The 22,563-nt window shown below is 43.8% G+C and overlaps 1 protein-coding gene across 2 annotated transcripts; it reads left to right on the top strand.

Moving 5' to 3' along the window:
• The first annotated feature begins 4,078 nt into the window (after positions 1–4,078).
• plppr4a (phospholipid phosphatase related 4a) lies at positions 4,079–21,812 on the top strand. 2 transcript variants are annotated; one of them, XR_004776920.2, is made up of 8 exons: positions 4,079–4,523; positions 10,776–10,961; positions 14,141–14,270; positions 14,609–14,804; positions 16,103–16,160; positions 16,503–16,676; positions 17,849–19,573; positions 20,390–21,812. XR_004776920.2 is itself a non-coding variant. In XM_027028393.3 (7 exons), exons 1-7 carry the CDS (start codon positions 4,446–4,448, stop codon positions 19,487–19,489), a joined length of 2,463 nt encoding a protein of 820 aa, XP_026884194.2. In that variant the 5' UTR covers positions 4,079–4,445; the 3' UTR covers positions 19,490–21,812. The 2 variants fall into 2 exon arrangements, 1 of the variants encoding a protein (XP_026884194.2); XM_027028393.3 differs by having other exon boundaries at positions 17,849–21,812.
• The last annotated feature ends 751 nt before the right edge of the window (positions 21,813–22,563 follow it).

Genomic DNA, 22,563 nt, shown 5'->3' with positions numbered 1-22,563 from the left:
TCAGAGTGAAAGAATGGAACCATCATGGTTTATGCGTTCACAAATTACATATTAAAGTTTTGAAGTATTTGATAAGCACGACAAATAGGTCCTCTAAACCTACCCTCTGCCGAACCAAAAGCGCGGTAACGATTTTAGTGCTACAGTATTTGAATTATCGGTGAAATTGCGGACAGCTCTTGATTAGTAATTTTAAAAGCATGCTCTGTGCCCTGGTAGCTACACGAAGAATACAGTTTGTGAAACTATGAAAGCCTAGGGGGTTCCAGATGAGAATTTCTCTGAAGATGTAAAACGTGTGTTGCTAAACACTCGGAATAGCAAGGTCACAGTGCAGGATCACAGCCAATTTATTCCTACAACATTCTATAAGATTTCAGTGGCTTCAACGTAACCTAATTTCAAAAGCCATGGTTGAAGGAATGATTGCCAAATACATTTATTCGGTTAAAGTTGAAACTTCATCTGACTTTAGATTTGCGCGAACTGATTTCATATGACTCTGGATTTGCACGAGCGCCATTAACTGTAACACTGGGATATTCATGGTGTGTTTATTTCACTTACGTATTAAAAGATTCGAACGCGCGTGTAATTAAAGAATTCCTTGAATGTAGGGGAAGGCAGATGATCGCGAGATTCAGACATTCGCAGTGGTTCTCCCGAATAACCACGGAGTCAACAATAACTTTAAACGGTGTAGTAGACTTAGTAATAATCATGAATTGTGAAGCCGTGTTTGGCAACTATTTAGATTTAGATTTTGATTAAAAAGCAAACGATTCTCCATAATTGGAGACTGATTCTATTATACTTTTCATACAACCTACTAATTAATTTTTAAAAGGTTCCATTCGCATGGCAGTAGGGTTGTGTAATCGTGTACATTAAACTGTATACCTATTATTATAATATGATATACTATAATAAGATTACAAAGTCAGTAAATGTCACATTAAAGTGTCGTTATCATAATCCATGACTATTGAAAATAACCCAATTCGGATTGCAGATCTGTGATCTAGCACTTACTGAATCTTTTTTTTTTTTAGCACCATGGATAGCTCCTGCGATTGCTATGATTACTGCGGCTGGTGAGCGCTCATTTCTAAATATTCTATACAGTTAAGCCTACGTTTTAGTACATCAATCATCCTCGGGGGAGACTTAAAGGAATAAATGCAATCGTGTCGGAAAATGCATACTATCGTTGTCTGTCGTTTCTCAATCATCAGTTACCAGTCATAAATTATAATTTCTCATTCTTACATTCTCAGTTGTCATATTGTTCTCACCTGTCGATTATCTGCCCTCTAGAAGTGTGTCTTTAAAAGTGCCACTTGAGACTTACGGATGTCCTAAAATGTACAGTTTTCTTCACTCTTCAGCTTTCCTGTCAGACAAGTTCTCCCTCTGTCATCTTAATTCTTGTCAAACTCTAGTTCTTCATGGATAAAGCTTATTTCAGTGCACCTAATGTTATTATCAATTGGCAGTTCGAACGCAATCAAACATGTAAAAGCAGGGAAAACTCTAAAGTGGACCGTGGTACTGTAATTTTACAGCATGACTGCTTAATTCTGGCAAATTCTGTCTTATGCTCTGACCTCTAGTGCGCAACTTGAAAAACGGCCGACGGGGATCAACCAAATAATTTTTTGGCGTAAGTTTATTTTATTGTTAAATTATCTTTCACCTTGCTGCAAAAGATTCAACATGCACTTCAGAGAGGCAGCAAACATAATTGAAACCATAATAGTTTTGCGCCATGAAAAACAATCGGGTAATTGTTAAATCGTCACCAGCACCCCCTGTCTGCGTAAAGGCATTCATAAGGGTGTAATAATCCAGTCTCAAACCTTCACACTCATATGACTTTAACCGCATATGACTGCAGTTAAAGAGGAAGGCATGGGTTGTGGTCTGATTCACTATTAAGTGACAAAATAATTGCCTGCCATGAAAGTTGACATGAAAAAAAGTTACCACTCCACAAAATCTTTTATCATGCTAAGTAAATAATTAAATGTAAAATTAAAATAAAAGCAATTGTGCAATAACAAATTGGGCGGGGGGCTTATAAAAAAATAAAATGTTGCAACCCTTATTGTCCCATTTTTCATACACATACAGCCACTGTGTTACTCTTCATAAATGCACTTTTTTTATTCTTCGTAGTAGTGAGAATAATATAGTCAGTGAAACTATTTCACAATAAATAGCAGAGAAGCTCAAAATCAGCAGTAGAGGGAAGTCAAATCAAGACAAATGTATTTACATAGTCAGTATATTAGCTAGTCATTACCTCTTTCTGTATAGGCTGCAGGGCTGGTACCAGAAAAAAACACCAAAACCATACATCTTGCATAAAAGAAATGGCTAACAATGGAATGTGTTAAGTTCATTTGTCAATATTGTTTAAGTAAACATTTGAGACACTAATTTATGGTCTACTCATCTTTTAGTGTGCTGTTGCTGATATTAACCACATACAGCAATGTGGTGAAAATATCTTAAAGATGTCAGAATAGCTAGAAAAATGTAATAATGAGGGTCACAGTTTTGGTGCTTAAGGTTGACATGATAACTCTGTATGGGAGAGACCAGTGTGCATTGTGACTTTTTCAATTGAGTAGGTTTTACAAATCTTAAAATATTGGTTAAAATAGCAGTTGAACATTTCCATTCAGCCAATCTATCAATCAATCTCCCTATAAGTAATTTTTGTTGTTGTTGTTTTGTTTGTTTGTTTGTTTGTTTGCTTGCTTGCTTGCTTGCTTCACTTAAGTCTGACTTTGGTAACTTTGTGACCTTACATTTTCATGGAAGGCTAATCCTGTAATTGTGTAATAGTGATAAATGTCCACAAGATGGCGAGTTTGCTTATGGAAATACTGTACAACTTCCTGAAGAAAATAAGTTATACGTCATCTCACTTCCATGTAGATAACCGGGAAGTGAAATAAGAGTTTTCATAACTGATTTCACCATAATTGCAGATGGAATTACTGAATAACCTTAATAAATAATACTATAATGAAAATAGATGCAGCTACACTTTGACTCCTCAATTCAGTTTGGGGTCGGGGGCCAGCTGTCCACAGAGATTTGTTCATCTATCACATGAAATAATTAGGTTCCCTTCTTTGTTAAGGACCCAACCTCATTACAGGAATTAGCTGTGTTGGATTGTGTTGGAAAGATACCTGTAGACAGGCCTTATCAGGTCCCAGTGGTTTAGGCTGTTGATTATAGTGACTGTCACTCCAGGCATTTCCAGCCCCAGTCCTGGAATCCACAAACACAAACACACACAAACACACACACACACACACACACACACACACACACACACACACACACACACACACACACACACACACACAAAGCACTTGTTCTCCCTGTTCTAACTTCTCAGGCTGTGCATCTTAGAATAGGGAAAACAAATGCCTGATGTGTCTCAGGTGAAAAACTGAACACACTACAGTGTTAGGCCATAAACGAACATTATATTCCACGTGGACATCTCATTTATTGTACAGCATATTGATTGTGCATTGATTGCTCGAGAGTGAGTAAGGAGTAATTACCCAGAAAAACTAAAGTGTCGAACTGACACCTAGAGTTAGTTCTTTTAGGTCCATCTGAACACAAACATTGAACACCGTAATGCAACTGTTGTAGTGGTAGTAGTGAGTGACAATGTTGACAAATCATCCAGAAAATGAGTTTTTAGCTCGACTACTTCTTTGTGGACTAGGTTACCGACAATTGGTCCAGAGTTGTGGTCGTTTTAAACAGATAGGGTTAGGTGTTGTGCTAAAGTTGTGACACCATACGTTGGAAACATGAAATAACATATGAACTGTGTTGCACCGCGTTTAGACATTTTGGGGCAGTCATGTACCCCGTAAAATAGGCAACCCATTCTATACAGATTAGCAACATACATGGTCTAACCAATATGATGGATGGCTTCTGTCACATACCAAGAGACGTTTCTATAGTCTTTGCTGAGCGCTCCGAAGACCTACGCTCCCTGCGTGCACGCGCACGCACTTACATTCACCGTGTGAAAATGGGTTTTTAGCACACCTCTGACGTCATTTTATCGTTATCTTTTCTTTTTTGCAGTCAAAGCCTGCCTTCTGACTTTAATCTGTAGACGAATTTGAGACATATCCATCTCCACTCCCTTGGAGGACATGTTTTTGCGGCGATTCCCTCGGCAGCGATCTTGATAGTAGTCTATTAGCGATTATAAAATGTTGCTCCTTAATAACGTTGCATTCGGTTTGCGGGTGTCCGTTCGGTTGGTTGCACTGAGACCACTCATTCCGTTCTAAGGATGGAGAAGGCACCAGTTTAAGGGAGCATAATTATCGCTGTCAGAGTGGCCGGCGAGGTTGGTTTTTAGTATCTCTCTTTATTCAGAAGCGTTGATCATGTCTGCGAAGGAGCGACTTAAAAGCAAGATGAGCAAAGACAGCGTTACCTTGCTGCCCTGTTTTTATTTCGTGGAGGTAGGTGAGATTGACACATCTACACTGTCACAGACCAAAATAAGACAAATACTATATTGAGCTGTTCCTTATGCCAGCGTACCTGTTCATGAAAGTCCAGTGGCATATGGCGGATTTTGGAAGAAGGATTTTGGATCTGATGATATTCACAGGTAGCAAGTGAACTGGCATAATGATCTTTATATATATATATATATATATATATATATATATATATATATATATATATATATATATATATATATATATATATATATATATATATATATATATATATATATAGTGTATCTTTGCAATAACTTTCATATCGACTATATCCTTAATTTTGCTACTACTTCACTTGTCTTGAGATGGCAATGACTTGGTACGGAGTATTTATATGAAGAAAAAAAGAAAGAAAAATGTGTGTATTGAGAGAGGTCAATGTTTGCTGGAACGTTCTTCGTCCCTAGCCGTGGAGAATGCCTTTATGCTAAAAGCCCCCAAAAACACCGTTATAACGTAAGCCATGTCTCTTTCACGTACAATCCGTGGCCTGGTTATAACAGTACACCGTGCTGCGGAACGTGCACGCGGGAATAAATATAGGACAGGTAGACTCCTGAGAAATAGCACACAGAATTGAAGCCCTGTGCTGTCGATTTATTGTCCTCCCAGGAATGGAAAACACTAGCCCTCTTAAAATTAACACCAACCCTTTCCTAAACACGGATGCAACTGGTTAAGTCCTTTCCAAAGCGGCGGAGGTGCGGGGTGGAGGGGAGGGTGTGGGGGCAGGGGGGTGCAGTGGTGCACAGCGCTAACTGCAGCAGAAGGACGTTGTGTTGAAATATGGATCAACATGTTGCAGTATTACAGTAACTAATCTGTCGAGTTATAAGGATCACTCCTGCTCTCGGTATGAATTTATCTCACAGGGGACTAAAGATGCTTTATGGGCCATTTGGCTGTACAGTGCAGGGCAAGTATGATTTATCATGATTTAGGATTTTTATCCCTGGGAGACATTTTAAAAGACATATACCATGTCACCTGCTCATCACTAATACGCAGTAAAAGTGTCGAATAAAGTTTTACAGTGTTAATTTGTGTTGAGCTGGATTTATATTGTAGATGTTAGTTCAATGCTAAATATCTCATTCTTAAGCTTTAATTGTGATCAGCACTTACTATAAGACTGTATGATAATCATAAATCTATATTATTTGATTTAGGACTAATCCCTGAAGTTATGAGCTAATTTATTTTTCTCAAACTGAATAACTGCCAACTACGTATTTAAGAATTGATATTGATTATTCCTGTGGTTAGCAGCCAGAAATCATTGTGATATTCACAAACTTATAAACCCACTTGCTAAAGTTGTATTCTCTCAAACATCCTCATATAAACTAAAGTTTACTCCTCTGACCACTCTTCTGTCATGACCAGCCCCTCCCCGCTACCGTGTTCCGTGTTTTCCCTGTCTTGTGTTATTTTAGCTCCGTGCCATAGTTTTGTTTTCTCTTTCGTTCGATTGCTCACACCTGTCCCTCGTTTCTACCTTGTTAAGTTCATGTATTTAAACCCTGTTGTGTGCCCAGTGTCTTTGTGGTCCATTGTTTATTTGAGAGTTGTGTTTGGGTTAATGTCTGGATGGCTGTTAGCCTGTATTGTTATCCTAGCCTATGTTATAGCCTGCTTCCCCTCGTTTGTTTTTGTTTGTATGTAATGTATCCCCGTAATCTCCGTATTGGCTCAATGACCCTGGACCGCTATACCGACTCTTGGGTTTGCCCATAATAAATCTCGCTTTTCTCCGCACATCCTCACCGCTCAGCGTTACATTGTTTCTGAAATCCTATCAGGATTCAACCTGGTCAGCATTCTAATTACCTGTTACTTGTCATAGATTATCAGTCTCAGCCTATAAAAGCTTCTTTTATGGCAGTTATTCTTTGTGAACTATCACATTTGTCTTGTGGATGCTAAGTTTAATTCTTGTGCATTTGTGCATCCTACGGCCTGGTTAAAATTTGGTTCGCATATCACACTACAGTTCTGGCTCACCTACGTGCCTGTTTGCAGTGCATCAGTACAAGCCTGTCTGACTGCATCTCTTCCTGCTCCTTTGTCTGAAATAAATGGCCCTGTCCATTCACCAAGGCTTGCTCTCCTTGAGAAATACAAGCCTTTTTTGGAGCTTAGCTTCTCCTTATTCAAAGCCAGAACGATGAAGTGGATAGGCACACCAACCCCCACAGCAAATGCACTCACTTTGTACAGACTGGCAAAGTAGGTCTTGCTACAAGGGAGTGTTCTGTGGGTGTTCCGTACCTGAACCCACGATGGACCTGCGATTAGTGGCTCTCATTGGATAATATGCCTGCTCCCATCAAACTCCTAATGCAGACTGAGTGAGCAGACTGATCTGTTAAGAAGTACTTCTCTGAGAGACTGTACAGTGCTGCTTTCCCTGCTGCAACAGATCCATCCATAAGGCTGCAAATGAAAGTTGTAGAGATGCTCAGTTTAAGACCTGCCCTCTAAAACTGCACACTATCTGTGTAATGCTAGTGTTCTGGATTATGGCAAGGTAAGGAGAGGTCACTGAAATCAGTCATGTGACTAGAGACAAATGTTCTTATATACTGTTCCTGTACCAATGACCCTAGTACAGGAACAGTATCTTCTCCCCAGTAGCTAGGGTGACATGTCCATTTAGAAGATATAGCTGCAAAGCACAGCCTGGAAATATTCAGTGAAAATGAAACATGAAAATATATGGAATGTATACAATATAGAAGGTATAGGGGTAGTTTATGTGCAAGATATGGTTGACTAAGGTTCAGGGTAGTTTATGTGCAGAATAACATTAGTTAAGGCTAAGGTATCACATATCATGGATGTTCCTTTGTGGTTCTGTCAACTAGATTAGACTCTCATTTTGCTTGAGTTTCTGTTCAGGCAGCATGTGGCCAACCATGTGACTGACAGTTAACTAGTAACTTTGATGTAAAAGAGTCAGTAAGACAGACTGAAAAAGAGCATGACTAGGTAGAGTGGGGCAGATCTCATTTAACTGTGGCAAGAAAAGAGTTTGATCACTGGTCATTAGGCAAAAATAAAACTCATGTTTGGTGGAACTTTAATATTAACTGTAAAAGTGAAAGGTATGATACAAGTTATGATATTGCCTCTCGGTGTAATGGCTCATGGAGTAATGCAGTGTAACACAACAGATTGCAGTTGCAAAACCCTGTGGAACAAAATGTTTTTTGTGGTGTGTATTCATAAAACATGAAAATATTTCAATATCAGATATTAGTTTGCAATGGTTTTTGAAGAAAAATGTCTGATTTAGTTGTTAGTTATCAACATTTTGTAATTATTAGCTCCTGAGTGCAATAACAGCAATGGTATACTGTGCCCTACATAAAAAGCCCAACCAAGCTCTAGCTAATATGAGGTTAATTCTGTGAGCCTTCAAAATAAGGTTTTGTTGGCACTGTGAAAATGTTATATGCATGTTTGCCTTACTGTGACCTGTGTTTGTTTACATCACATATCTTACCTTCATGTGAACCCAATGTGGGGCTAGAAGTAGGTATATCCTGAGGGTACTAAGTGGAATGAGGCTTCTTTATTGACTTCTTAACACTTGTGGAACTCTGGAGCTTAATACACTGGAAAGGAAAATCAATGCAAACAGCTCTGAGAGATAAAGTTCCTGTTTTTTAAGCCCAACCAATATAGAATTTATAGAAAATCTGATAAGATTTCTAACATTCCAGTGGCTGGTATAGAATTTGTTGGGAAAATATTAAAATTGCCTTGCCCTCAAGTAAATGCAAACCAATTGGTATATGTTGTTTCAAATGGGCAGCTTGCATTTAGAGCTGCTGTGGCAAGTTCCCACTCACGTGGTACTGAAGCAGTGAGTCAACAGCACGGTTTCTCTGCAGCTGCCTGGCTCATGAGGAGAAGCCTTCAGACTTTTCTCATTAACACTATAAATGTTGGCTGAAGAGTGCACTGGTTGCTAATAAACCTCTATTTAAATCTGAATGGATTTATTTATGTATATATAACATAAACTGGAGTATAGCATTTATGAACCACAGGTTTACAGTCCAGTTCAGGTGGACACTCAGCCAGTCCACATACAGTGTTGCAGGTCTCAGCAGGCCTAAACTTGTAATCCAGAGCTTTGCAACTCTTTGATACCTGGTTGAGGTGTATGAGGAGTTGGAACAGAACAACATGGACTGAATGATGGATACAAAGAGACCATCATTAAGTCCAGCTTGTTTTGTTCCAGCTCCTCATACACCTCAACCAGGTAACAAATAGCTACAATGGTCTGGATTGAGAACCTCTCCTTTAAATAAGATATCAGTTGGTCTAGTTTTTGGTCAAAGGTGATACAGCAATTGATATTTGGGTTCGCTAGACCTATTGCTATCTGTTCAAGAAAGTGTTCGTATTTAGCTTTTATTTCTATATTATTTTCTCTTTCCTTGTGGAATTAATTTTAATTTCAGTTTATTTTCATTTAGTTTCAGTTCAATTTCATGAAGTAGCCATTATACTGACACCTCATGGCCTGGATATTTCAGGGATTCTGTATTAAATCTATTTTAAACATGGTTGCCTCTATGGGGGGCTGGGGGCAGGGCGGTTTGCTCTATGGAGCATAAACTGGTTCATTTGAAAACTACCAGGCAATTTGATTCTTCATCTCATGTGAGCTGTACTTTATAGAAAACGTTTTAAAAATCTCTCAGAAATATCATTTGATACATTTCACTGCTAAAAAAACATTTTGCTCCGTGGCCACAGGTGTATAAGACATTTTTGCTCCGTGGCCACAGGTGTATAAAACCAAGCACCTGTGTACAAGCAGACTGCTTCTATAAACATTTGTGAAAGAATGGGTCGCTCTCAGGAGCTCAGTGATTTCCAGTGTGGTACCGTGATAGGACGCCACCTGTGCAACAAGTCCAGTCATGAAATTTCCTCGCTACTAAATATTACACAGTCAACTGTCAGTGGTATTATAATAAAGTGGAAGCAATTGGGAACGAAAGCAAGTCAGCCATGAAGTGGTAGGCCACATAAAATGACAGAGCGGGGTCAGCGGATGCTGAGGTGCATAGTGCACAGAGGTCGGCAACTTTCTGCAGAGTCAGTCGCTACAGACCTCCAAATTTGATGTGGCCTTCAGATTAGCTCAAAAACAGTGTGTAGAGAGCTTCATGGATTGAGTTTCCATGGCCGAGCAGCTGCATTCAAGCCTTACATCACCAAGCACAATGCAAAGCATCGGATGCACTGGTGTAAAGCATGCTGCCACTGGACTGTAGAGCAGTGGAGACGTGTTCTCTGGAGTGACGAATCATGCTTTTCCATCTGGAAATCTGATGGATGAGTCTTGGTTTGGCAGTTGCCAGGAGCACAGCACTTGTCTGACTGCATTGTACCAAGTGTAAAGTTTGGTGGAGGGATAATTATGGTGTGGGGTTCTTTTTCAGGAGTTGGCCTCAGCCCCTTAGTTCCAGTGAAAGGAACTGTTAATGCTTCAGCATACCAAGAGATTTTGAACTGTTTCATGCTCCCAACTTTGTGGGAACACTTTGGGGATGGCCCCTTCCTGTTCCAACATGATTGCACACAAGTGCACAAAGCAGGGTCCATAAAGACATGGATGAGCGAGCTTGGTGTGAACGTACTTTACTAGCCTGCACAGAGTCCTGATCTCAACCCAATAGAACACCTATGCGATGAATTAGAGAGGAGACTGCAAGCCAGGCCTTCTCATCTGACCTCACAAATGCGTTTCTGGAATGGTCAAAAATTCCCATAAACACACTCCTAAACCTTGTGTAAAGTCTTCCCAGAAGAGTTGAAGGTGTTATAACTGCAAAGGGTGGGCTGACATCATATTAAACCCTATGGATTAAGATTGGGATGTCACTCAATTTCATATGCTTGCAAAGGCAAATGAGTGAATACTTTTGGCTATATAGTGTAGTTAAAGCACATTTTTTTGGTCTTGGTTCTGAAGATTCTTTTCTAATCATTATCATGATTAGAAATATATATCATGAAATATTATCATGATTGTGCTTCATTCTTCTTCTTAAGCATCTTTATTTCTAATTTAAATTGAATATATGAAAATGTTTTATTCACTGTATTAGCACTAGTGTTCTCTAGTAGCGTTAGCTTGCTGTAATAACCCTCAACATTCTCCCGCTGTTTCATTCCCAGCTCCCGATCCTGGCATCTTCGGTGGTGAGCCTGTACTTCCTGGAGCTAACGGACATCTTCAAGCCTGTGCATTCAGGTTACAGCTGCAATGACCGGACGCTGAGCATGCCCTACATCGAACCTAAGAAGGAGGTCGTTCCCTTCCTCATGCTCTTCAGCCTGGCTTTTGCTGGCCCAGCAGTCACGGTCAGTCTTGCTTGTGCACCCGCTGTGGCCAGCCCCAGAGCCTGGCCCCATAGTCGGCCTCAGTGATGCCACACCAGCCTGGCCTGGTCCGAATCACATGACATTCAGTGTCAGGCCCACTCTCACAACACTGTGATCAGGCCACGTCCCAGTTATACCAGCTGAAACAGTGTAATTGATGATAATGCAGTGATGATGTTCCCATACACCTCTGCTTCATGTATAGTTTCCAATCCAAGCTCCCCAGTTTCCCCCTGACCCCGCACATGCAGGCCTATGTGCTCCATGCCTCTTTGGCCGCATTAGGGTAAAACATGAGAAAATGTGTGTAGCGTGAAGTCTCTGGCGCTGGGATTAAGGGACCACAGAGGAAGAAGCTCTCATGGTCATGGTTCTTATCAGAGTCTCAACTTCTTTCCAGTATCCCAGCCAGGGTTCCACTATCAACCGTGACTAATCCCCCAGTGGATCTTACTCATCCCCCAACTCCTTTCCTTCAAGCTGAAAGGAGGAAAGAGGAATTTATTTTTTTTTGAGCCACCGAGTATCCAGTCAGAAGACAGTTACAATGACTGTCTTGTGTCTTCTAATACTTATTGAAGCATTTTAATTAGAAACTAATTGATGTCCCAGTGCTGTTTTTACAGTAATGATAGTCTGGTATGCAGTTTGAAATTCTCAAGAATTTCAAGACAGGTTGAACAATTACACACTCTTCCTTTAAAATACTTTGAAACATTGATAGAAAGATGAACTGGCATATGACTGTCGTAGAGAAGCCCTGTAAGGCAGAAGAACAGTAACAATTGCCCTCATGGCATATATACTGCTTTACACAGTATGAATACGTGCACTGTTGAGGCAAGATATTTGCTTGTTTTGTAATATTGCAAATTGCAATGTCAAATTAATGTATACTCACATTAATTAACGTATACTCATATCTCAGCATAAAGCCTGTGTTTGACAGGTACTTGCTCTCTCTCTCTCTCTCTCTCTCTCTCTCTCTCTCTCTCTCCTCTTCCTCCTCTCTCTCTCCCTCTGTCTTAAACTTCCCTTTCTCCCTCTGTCTCTCACCTTTTCTCTGTCCTTCAACCTCTCTCTCTGGCTCCCTCTTTCTCTTTCCTGCTCTCATTTTTTCTCCCTTTCCATCACTCTCTCTCTCTCTCTCTCTCTCTCTCTCTTCCTCTCTGGCTTTGTCTCCTTCTCCCTCTGTCCTGCTCTCCCTCACTCTTTCTCTCTGTCTCTCTTCTTCTCTCACCCTCTCAGTTTTTTCTCCCTGTGTCCCTCATGCATGTTCAGTTGTCCTCCTCACTGTCAGTGGTGTCCCGACTGCCGCCCACAACCGTGCTACCCTGCTGGGAGACGGCTCGCACGCCTCCCCGAGCCCCCCACCCAACCTCCTGCACCCGGCACTGCGCCTCACAAGGACTACTGAATGCCGTTCGCCACCACTTTATCTGCCCGTCGGAATATAATACACACGTGAACATTAGACGTTGACTGGGTCGTGGATGAGGCAGCAGGTGCGTGGCCACCGAGAACCGAGAATGGCTGCAAAGGAGAGCAGCCATTTCCTGTCTGCTTGGAGCAGAAAGGCTGGAGCGTAATATTGTACTTCAAGTCTATTTTAAGATCTGCGCCCAGTTCCACCCATGAACAGTTTTCAAGTTCTGCTTGTTTCTGTAGACAAGGCCTTTGAGAGTCAGATTCATTGTTTTCATTTTCACATTTTCTAGTGAAATGATGTGCTTTCTTCCCAGTCTGTCTACATACATGCATACATGCCCCAAAGGTACAAGCCCAGGCACAAGCTTTTTATACATAAGAAGGTGTGCCAGGCACTTTCCTGCCATTCCATCGCTTCAACACACACCACACCATTCGTAATTCTTGTATAGCAGTCACCGGTTGAGAACACTGATCAGTCTTTCCAGACGTTCATTTTCAGGACACCAGGTGCTTGCCCATCAAGTAAATGTGAAGTACAGACAGTACTGAAATCATGTTGTTCAGAGCAATTGCGTTAGCTGCACCTTCATCCATTTGATCGTCCATTTGTGTCTTTAATGAGTGTTTCTGGTTTTACCAGCGCCTCAACAACACATTGTATGACTCAGGCAGCTCCTCCAGACTTGACTAATCAGTTCTCACCCAGTGATTCGGTTCTCGTGTGAGATGTGTTCGATTTAAGCCTGTGCTGGCTTTCAGTGCCCTTAACAACAGTACTCTGGATCACTCAGTGGAAATGCAGCCAGACGATTCTGTGGTGGAACATTTGGACAGTAGGTGATGTGTGATGCATTTTCGGTTTCTCTGAAGAGTTGAAGCAGGGGTGGTAGTTTTATCATTCCAGACAGCCAGTCATGCTTTTCTCGCAGTTTGCAAGTTTTGTGTGTGTGTTTCACTGATGATGGTACCACCTCCATCTAAAACTGAAAAACTGACATGAATCAGTCCAGTGGGATGTACACAGAATCAGTGTTTGCTTTGAGCTTGGCTAGTGGGTGGTGTGTGGGTGTGTGTGTGTGTGTGTGTGTGTGTGTGTGTGTGTGTGTGTGTGTGTGTGTGTGTGTGTGTGTCCATTTGTATCCTGCAGTATCTCAAGCTGTCCTGTTGCAGGGGCAGCTGCTCTGGTTTATGGGTTGATATCAACCTTGTTCCAGGGCCTGGGTTTCTTTTCCCCTCTCTCTCTCTCTCTCCCTCTCTCCCTCTCTCTCTCTCTCTCTCTCTCTCTCTCTCTCTCTCTCTCTCTCTCTCTCTCTCTCTCTCTCTCTCTCTCTCTCTCTCCCTCTCCGCCCCTCTCTCCCTCCTCTCTCTCACATGCACTCTCTGTTTGGCAGAGCTATATCTGCATCAGTCTAAACATGTATTTATGAAGAAGGTGGTCAGGATCGTCTTGTAATTACTGATGCAGTGGTTTATATCTTTGTTAGTGTACACTGTCACAGTGGAAATGTGTTTTCCTATGCTGATATGCAGTTTTGAATGGAACTGATCCTTCATTACTGTCCCTCTCATATGGAACAGATGAAGAGTAAGTGGTTACTGTGCTTGCAGTAATGGATACGTCGGCAATTCTCTTAGCGCTGACCCCAGGTGGCCATTAGCTGCGCTGCGTTTGGTGGGCACAGCAATTGCTGATGGAGTAACCACAGAGAAATGTCTCCCCCTTATAGATTATGATCGGTGAGGGAATCTTGTACTGTTGCTTGGCCAGAAGGAACATCGCCATCAAAACTGAAGCCAACATAAATGCTGCTGGCTGCAATTTTAACTCCTACATCCGGCGGGCTGTAAGGTTTGTGGGTAGGCAGTCATTTTTAATGCCCTTCTTTAATTTACTACTAAGCATTACATTTTTAATAAGGTAACTGATTACTTGTACCAAGTGCCAATAGTAACAATAGTACTGGTACTATTCAGTTATTTTTTGATCTCCAATGTTTGTCTTATAAATAATATTATTTCTAATTTAACATTATGTTTTCATTTTTGGAAGACATTTCTGAAGTTATGTTATGAACTGCTGTGCTTGTGGGCATTTACTTGTGTGTGTGTGTGTGTGTGTGTGTGTGTGTGTGTGTGTGTGTGTGTGTGTGTGTGTGTGTGTGTGTGTGTGTGTCTGTCTGTCTGTCTGTCTTTAGGGGTCCATGTGTTCGGCTTGTGCATCACAGCCCTCATCACTGACATAATCCAGCTCTCCACTGGCTACCATGCTCCTTACTTCCTGACAGTGTGCAGGCCCAACTACACAACACTGAACACCACCTGTGACGAGAACGCCTTCATTGTGGATGACATCTGCTCAGGGCCCGACATCACAGCTATCAACGCTGGCAGGTCAGACGGCCCAAGAAATGTTCAGCCCACAGGCTTTGCTTGCTAATGTAGTCCATCATAGTGGCGATCACATATTTGCTGCCAGTTTGAGTAAAATGTGCTAGGGTCTGAACAAATTCGGATGATTTGATATGAAGCGTCTTTGTAGGTCACTCCCCAGACTGTGATGCCAAACCAAAGCAGCCTGAAAGCTTTTTTTATCCCAGACAGAGAGATTCAGGTGGCTTTGCTAGGCATAAACACTCTGATCCCAAATTTCATTACATCCCTGTAGTTTAGACACACTAGAATCGCATCTGACTGGGAAATAAATTCTCTGAACAAAGAATGCACATATTTGTATTTCATATTGGTAACACATTTATGAAATGGATAGCCGAAGTGTTAAATAATTCATTGGGCCTCCTGTCTATCTCACGTTGCGCAGTGTGTTTCCCATTGGTGTAGTGGCGTGGAGGAAGCTGAGAGTGCTAGCATGGGAGTGCTAGCGTGCACCATTCTCCCAAGCCCACGCGGAACTCGGTACTTGCGCTAGGCTCGCGAAGCTCTCGCAGAATGGCTCCGGTGCACCCACATGCCCCTCCCCAGCCTTCGCTCTGCTCTTCTGTCCTCGACAGATTTACAGATTTTCCACTCAGTCACTGAGCACCAATTAGAGTGCCTTTGTTCAGGCAGCATGTAGGCAGACTGCCCTTGATGTGGCTGAGGGAAAAAATGAAGCACCTGGACGTATTTATTGGTGAATGTTTAGGTGCCGCCCTGTGCCCCAGTTTCTGACCAAAGACCCAATGCTGGCTGGATATTTTTTGGGTTTTGGAGCATTTTTGACAGTGAAGTGGGTGTTATGCTGACCTGAATGGATCAGACACTGTGTTGCAGGAGTTTTCACATAATGTCAACATCTCTGCTGAAATGAAAGTGGGCTTATATCCAGACATTTCATGCCAGCACCCCTGTAGTTAGAAACTGACCACTGCCAAAGATCTGAAGGTTATCTAACGCAACACATAACAGTACCTCTATACCTTCAAGATGTTTCTATTAAATAAAATGATTCTCGTAAAAGGGATGATAGGTATATGCATATATACACATGGGCTAACTGCAGTGTGCTCCAGTGGTTGGAGAATTCTGGAGAAGCAGAGAGTTTTGGATGGAAGTCCTGCTTCAGCTGTTCAGGTGAACCGCTACTGAAAAGGGTGAACCATTGCTTTACAGTGGCTGTCCTTTGAGCCCCACCCCCCTGAGTCGGTTGCAGGGCAATGGAGAGCTGAGCCTGTGTGTGCTTGTCATTGCAGGAAGTCCTTCCCATCCCAGCATGCCACCCTGGCTGCCTTCGCTGCGGTGTATGTCTCTGTAAGTGAATCCCCCCACTTGACTTTCCATGCCCCAATCCATGCTCTCATTCCATCATAACCTCATCAAGGATAAACCTTGCCTCCTGTTCTGACTCCCAGTTTTGATTTGAGTTGTAATCATTTTCAGTCCTTTGAATAATCAACTCAGAGCTGACTGGGCCCTTCATACCCACCAGCCGGAAAATCTTTGCTTTGTATTAATTAGGTCACAACAGTAGAAAACCTATATCCATAACTACTCCCCTACCAAAAAGCTGTGTGGTAATGGAGCTGCCAGGCTAGCTTGCGAACCCCGGGGTCCCCCTATCGTGACAGGGCTTCATGTGGTCCACTACTGCAGATGTACTTCAACGCCACGCTGACCGACTCCTCCAAGCTCCTCAAACCTCTGCTCGTCTTCTCCTTCATCATGTGTGCTGTCATCTGCGGCCTGACGCGTATCATCCAGTTCAAGAACCACGCCATTGATGTCTACTGTGGTTTCCTCATTGGTGGCAGTGTTGCCATCTACCTGGTAAGTGTCCACCCCTGATGCACCCCCCCACAAATCCCCCCCAGGTACCAATCTCAGGTCTCCCACCTAGCAGTTCCCATCTCCGGACACTGCCCTCCTCCCCGGGTCCCTGTCAAGAAATACCCACCCCTAGCCCCAAGTTCCAGTCTCAGACCCAAGTCCTGAAGTCACTATTTGAAGGCTCCACCCTGCCGGTCTCTGTCTCAAGAACCACCCCTACCCCAGCCCAATTTGGGGACCACCCCTTGCTTTCCCCCTGAGCCAAGTGAGCAATGCATCTCTCGCTCTCTTCCTGTATAGAGTCGCCTGTTATAAATAACCCCTGCACAAAATCCTGCACAGAGGCTGCCTCCTCCTCTTCCTCCCACATACTCCCGCTTGCTGTTTTTTTTTCCTTTCTTCTCTGCTGCTCTGCCTGCTGGAGAAGCTTCCAGCTATTCCCCAGGCCCGTGCAGTTGATCACAGAACGTGGGAGTGGGGAGCGTCCATCGTACTTCCTGCACAGCTGTCAATCTACTGCAGCAAGAGGTCTGGGAACCAGTACTCTCTGTCTCATCACAAAGGAACTCCAACCTTGACAACCTAAGAGGGGCCTCAGAGCTAATCACTCTTCCTGATGTTGATGGAGTAGAGGAAATGCTGAACTATGCTGTGCAGGAGTTCCAAAAAGCAAAGAACCAAAGAAACATGGCTATGAAGGACAATTCAACAGTCCTTGATCATTTGCAGAGGTCTCTGTGGTGGGTGACTTGGTAAATGAGTGCCCCATAGCAGCCATCTGTTGCTGTGTGCTATTGCTCCACCGATATTGTGCTGTGCTGTGTTACAGGGATAATTAGGTTATAATGTTGCCATACAGGTAATTGATTGTAATGCAGTGATAATGTTTCTGTTGTGCTTCAAGCAGTGGTTTCTGATCCGAGTCCCGGTGACCCTGGGCCCCATGTGATTTTTCTGCTTGTCCCAGTTTTAACTGATCGAGCTCATGAAAGGTTTGATAATCAGCCATGCAGAATCAGGTGATTTAGATTATGGGATTCAGGGGTTTTAGATTAGGTGATTCAAGTGTGTTAGATTAGGGGATTGAGGTGTGTTAGATTATGAGATTCAGGTGTGTTAGAGATATACAATAAGATATACAATGACAGTGTTGCTTTGTGGTTCTGCCCCAGGGCCTGTACGCAGTGGGGAACTTCAAACCCAGTGAGGACACCTCCCTCCATCAACGGCAGCGCCTGCATGCCCACCTGCACCCCCACCCGCACCCCCACCCACACCCGCACCCACACCCACACCCACACCCACACCCACACCCGCAGCCCCTGCCACCGCCACAACAACCCCAGTCGACCCTGCAGATCTCGGGGCAGCCACAGGCACTCGTGCCCCCGGCAGTGCTGCGTGAGCCCCTACGTCCGCTGCCCAACCTGACAACGGAGCATGTAGCACGCCTGCTGCAGCCCAAGAGCCTGAGCATGCGTGAGCGGCCCACATCAGCACGCTCCGAAAGCATCCTGCTGCGCGGGCCGCAGCGCTCCGGCAGCTCCATGGGCAGCCTGAAGCGGGCAAGTACCGAGCTAGAGTGTATAACCCCGCCCAGTCCACTGTGCAAGGAGAGCCTGGTGACGTTCAGCAACACGCTTCCGCGCACGCACTCGTTGGGCGGCGAGGAGCCCATACCCCGCCGCCACGCCGCCATTCACGCCTCCATGGACTCCACGCGCTCCAAGCAGCTCCTGTCGCAGTGGAAAAGCAAGAACGAGGGCCGCAAGATGTCGTTGCAGGCACTGGGGGCAATGGTAATGCCGGAAGGTGAAGAGGTGCGCTCACCGCAGAGGAGCATGGAGCTACGCTGCAGCTCTGAGCCGGCCGCCATGGGCCTGGACGGTGAGCTGCGCGGTGGGCCAATGCCACAGTATGTCAAGTTGCCGCCTGGTGCCGTGCCACTGCCCAATCATGTTGGAGGTGGTGGGCTGGCAGGAGGGGCCCGCGTGTCCATCCAGTCACGGCCAGGTTCATCGCAGCTGGTGCACATCCCCGAGGAGACGCAGGAGAACACGTGCTCCTCGCCGCGAGAGGATTGTGGGGAGGTGTGCGATGGCGGAGGTGGGAACGGGCGCTCCAAATGGCTGAAGGTGGCGGAGAAGAGCGGCGTGTGCAGGACTAACAGCCAGCCGCGCATCATGCAGGTGATCGCCATGTCCAAGCAGCAGGGCATGCTGCAGGGCAGCCCCAAGAGCGAGGGCAGCACCGTCAGCTGCACGGGCTCCATCCGCTACAAGGCGCTGACGGACCAGGAACCAGGCCCGGGCATCGTGCATGTGGACGCGCACCCAGAAAGCCGGCCCATGGTGAAGTCGCCCTCGGCCGATGGTACCGGCTCGTGGAGGTGGAGGCCACAGGAACGCGCCAGCCTGCGGCAGTCCTTCGAGCTCAACGACCTCAACCGCGACTCGGAGAGCTGCGACTCGCTCAGGGACGCCTACGGCTCCGTGGATGGCCAGCGCAGCCTGCCGGACATGAGCAACCCCCACCACCCACACTTCCACCACCACCACCATCCACACCACCCACACCACCACCCGCACCAGGGCATCACCACCATCCGTGTGACACCTGTGGAAACAGGCAGTGAGGCCGCCTCCGAGACGCTTTCCGTTGCCTCCAGCCGGGACTCCACCCTCCGACGCAAAAACAACGTCAATGTCATCATGCTGCCTGACCGTGGCCCAAGTCCGGACAACACCAGGAACCTGCCACATTTTTTCAAAGCCTCCCCCACTCCTCCTCCCACCGTGACCTTTAAAGACTGAGCCTGAAGTTATTCCCTTGTTTTCTTTTTTTTCCAATCCCGGAGTGGCCTTGCTCGCTTGACTTGCAGTTCTCCGGAGGGACAGGTAAGAGCTGGTCAAACTGGATTTTTCCATCTCTCGCCTTCCCCATGGCCAACGGGCTCCTCTGACCCACGTGAGGCAGCGTTGCGCAATCTCACTCTCTTTTTTGAGGCTCTATGGTGATGGTGGTTTTGTGATTTGGCTTATACAATTATACTTCTTTTCTGTTTTATAATCATTATCATATGTTAAGAGACTTTTTGTCAATGATAGTGTCTTGACTACCTAGACAGTGTTTTTTAAACTTTCATCGTCCTTATTGAATATGTATGTTGTCTTATATGGCAACATGTGGGTGCTTTTGAAAACTTATTTCATACCATATCCAGTGTGAAGGCATATTTTTCTCAGTGTAAATATTTGTATCTGGTCACATTATTTAGCCTCACTATAAAACCACTGCTAATGGTTAACAGATATATCCTCACAGCGCTGCGAATATTTTAGCCATGTTGCTTGTAGAACCAGTAGGGGAATGTGATTGTTGATGTTTACAGAGAGTCCAATCAGTAGTGTATACACCAGATGGTGGAGAGGGAGCTTACTTTAGTATGCCCTATGCATTGCACATTGAGCTGACCATATATGAGCTGCTTTCATTGAGGTAGTAGACAGTACTCTTCAGTGCACAGTGGCATCAGGTCAAAGGATTTATAGATAACACTTTGCCTTAAACTAGGCGTTAGTTTGCAGATGAGGATTACATTCAGTTGCACCTCACATCAGTCATATTTACCTGCCTTTGAAATTGATCCTGTACTTATTATTTTACTCAGTCTGCATATTGTTTATTACTTTTGGCTTAATTCTGTTTTTGAGTTTGTAGACAGCTTGGATATTTACAGCAGGGCTCCTTCCCAACCTGCCCTTCACCCACCACCTGCTGGGGGAGGATTGGGATCGGCAGGGTCATCCACCTCCTTTTCCTCCACCACTCCATGTCGCCTCCCGAAAATGGTTCCGGCTCCAAACCGCTGGCGGTGTGCAGAGAACGAAGGTTCAGCTTCGATTCTTTTTGTCCCTCATCACAGGAATATTCCTCTAATAATCATTATTCATAGAGTGCCTCCGAAAAAAATCAGAGCCAGATATTGATTTATTGCTGTAAATTACTGTATCTGTGCCAATGCAGGACAGTATCTCCCTAATACAGTAATGTGCCGCATAATCGCCAGACGCTCTGGATGCTTTTAGATACCTTCTTTGAGGTGCAGAACAGCACTATCAATAGCTTTGTGTGTGGCACTGAACATTTGTCATGATGTGGGATCTTGCTACACTTTAGACCGAGTACCAGGGCCTAGATTGCTAGCATTTTCAGTGCATTTCACTGTTAGTAAAAAAGTAAAAAAGCACATGCCTGGTTGAAGAGTTAGACCCTGACAGCGTCAGTGAAAAATGCACAAACGGAAAAACAGGTGAGCCTGACCCCCTGATCTCCTTTTTTGGGGGGCAGGAGAAGTCAGGTGAGGGCTTCCTTGTTAATGAACCGAGCGCTGATGCCAGCGTTTGTGACCCTGCCGCATTGTTTACATCATATTTACAAGACAAAAAAAAAAAAAGAATGTATTAATAACCCTGATAACTTCAACATGATGAGAGTTTAACTGCAACAAAGTACAGTAACATTTATAGAACTTAATGATTAAGGTAATTTTTATTACTTCTGTCTCATTCAAAATTAAATGACACTGATACACATATACATATTTTCAATGTATGTCTTAAAAGGATATATCAGAAATTAGCCATTTAATTTTAGAATTTTATACATGACTGTACAGTATAAATGTACCCTACAAAATGGCTTTAAACTGATCTTAGAACTGCATGGTCATCTGATATTGTATGTACTGTAACAATGTTTCTTTTTGGATATTTGAGTTTGTTTTTGTTTTTGTAAATGATGCCTTTTGATGGTGAAGGTTGTTACCTTTATATATGCTCAACAGTGCATTCTATCCAGTCAACCAATTAACCACTGGGTCTTTGTAAATAGATAATTGTAGTTTTGCCGGTGAACTCATGCTATAGTGTGAATTAAAAGAGAGATGTTAAATTTGGACGGTGTTATTCACATGAGCAGCTGTTTAAAGAGTGATCACATGGAACACATTTATTTGAGTGCTATAAAGAAATGCATTCCTTTTTTGCATTGGAACAAACAAGGTGGAACATGGTTGTAATGGCTTTTTGAAGTTGAACTTTAAAGACATGACAAATAAATAACCTGATATTTTAACCCCCTTGGGTTTGCTTTGCAATGTGTTTTCAGTGGGGATGATATATCTTATACATATTAAAATAAATGTTTGGTATCACGGTTAAACAGAATTGTTTTAATTTGAACCATTTTGTTATACTGTGTCATGGAATGACATCTTATACAGAGAGTAAGATAACAGTTTGCGTTTATTTATGCTCCTGCCCATTATTAACACAGCATATTTTCCACAAATGACTCTGTTGCCTTTTTTTGGATTATAAAAAGACCTTTTTGATATATTCCTTTGCTCTTTGTTACAAACCAAAAGATTCTCATGTGATACAAAAATGAAACGTTTGAAGTTTTCAAGGTTATATCATCTTGGCAAGGCGTGTTGTAATTGCTATCAGTCTGTGGTGTTATCCTGGGCTGAACATTTGTTGAAGTGCTGTGCTGAACAGTTGGTCTTACTCCTCCGGATGTAGCCGGAGCTCTTCCACCAGTCCGTCTGTGGGAATGTGTGTGGCACCCACACGGCTCCCAGAATTTCATGAAGGAGAATCATTCTCTCCGTGGCTGCGTTGAGGGTGGTTGGTGGGGCTTGGGGGTGGGGTCTGGTTCGCGCTGCTGTATGCTTATCAGAGGATCTTAAGTGGGTCAGAGAGCTGACCTAAATTGAGAGACAAGGAGGCACTATTCTGTTGCCTACAGGCCCAGTGGAGCACATGTACGGCATGAGGGAGGAGCGAGGGAGGGTGGAGAGGCCTCCGACAGAGGTGGAGAAGGG

The sequence above is a fragment of the Electrophorus electricus genome, chromosome 17 (genome assembly GCF_041902795.1).
Source record: "Electrophorus electricus isolate QZ-2024a chromosome 17, ASM4190279v1, whole genome shotgun sequence".
Lineage (NCBI taxonomy): Eukaryota > Metazoa > Chordata > Actinopteri > Gymnotiformes > Gymnotidae > Electrophorus > Electrophorus electricus.
This window is presented reverse-complemented; position numbering and strand designations above follow the sequence as displayed.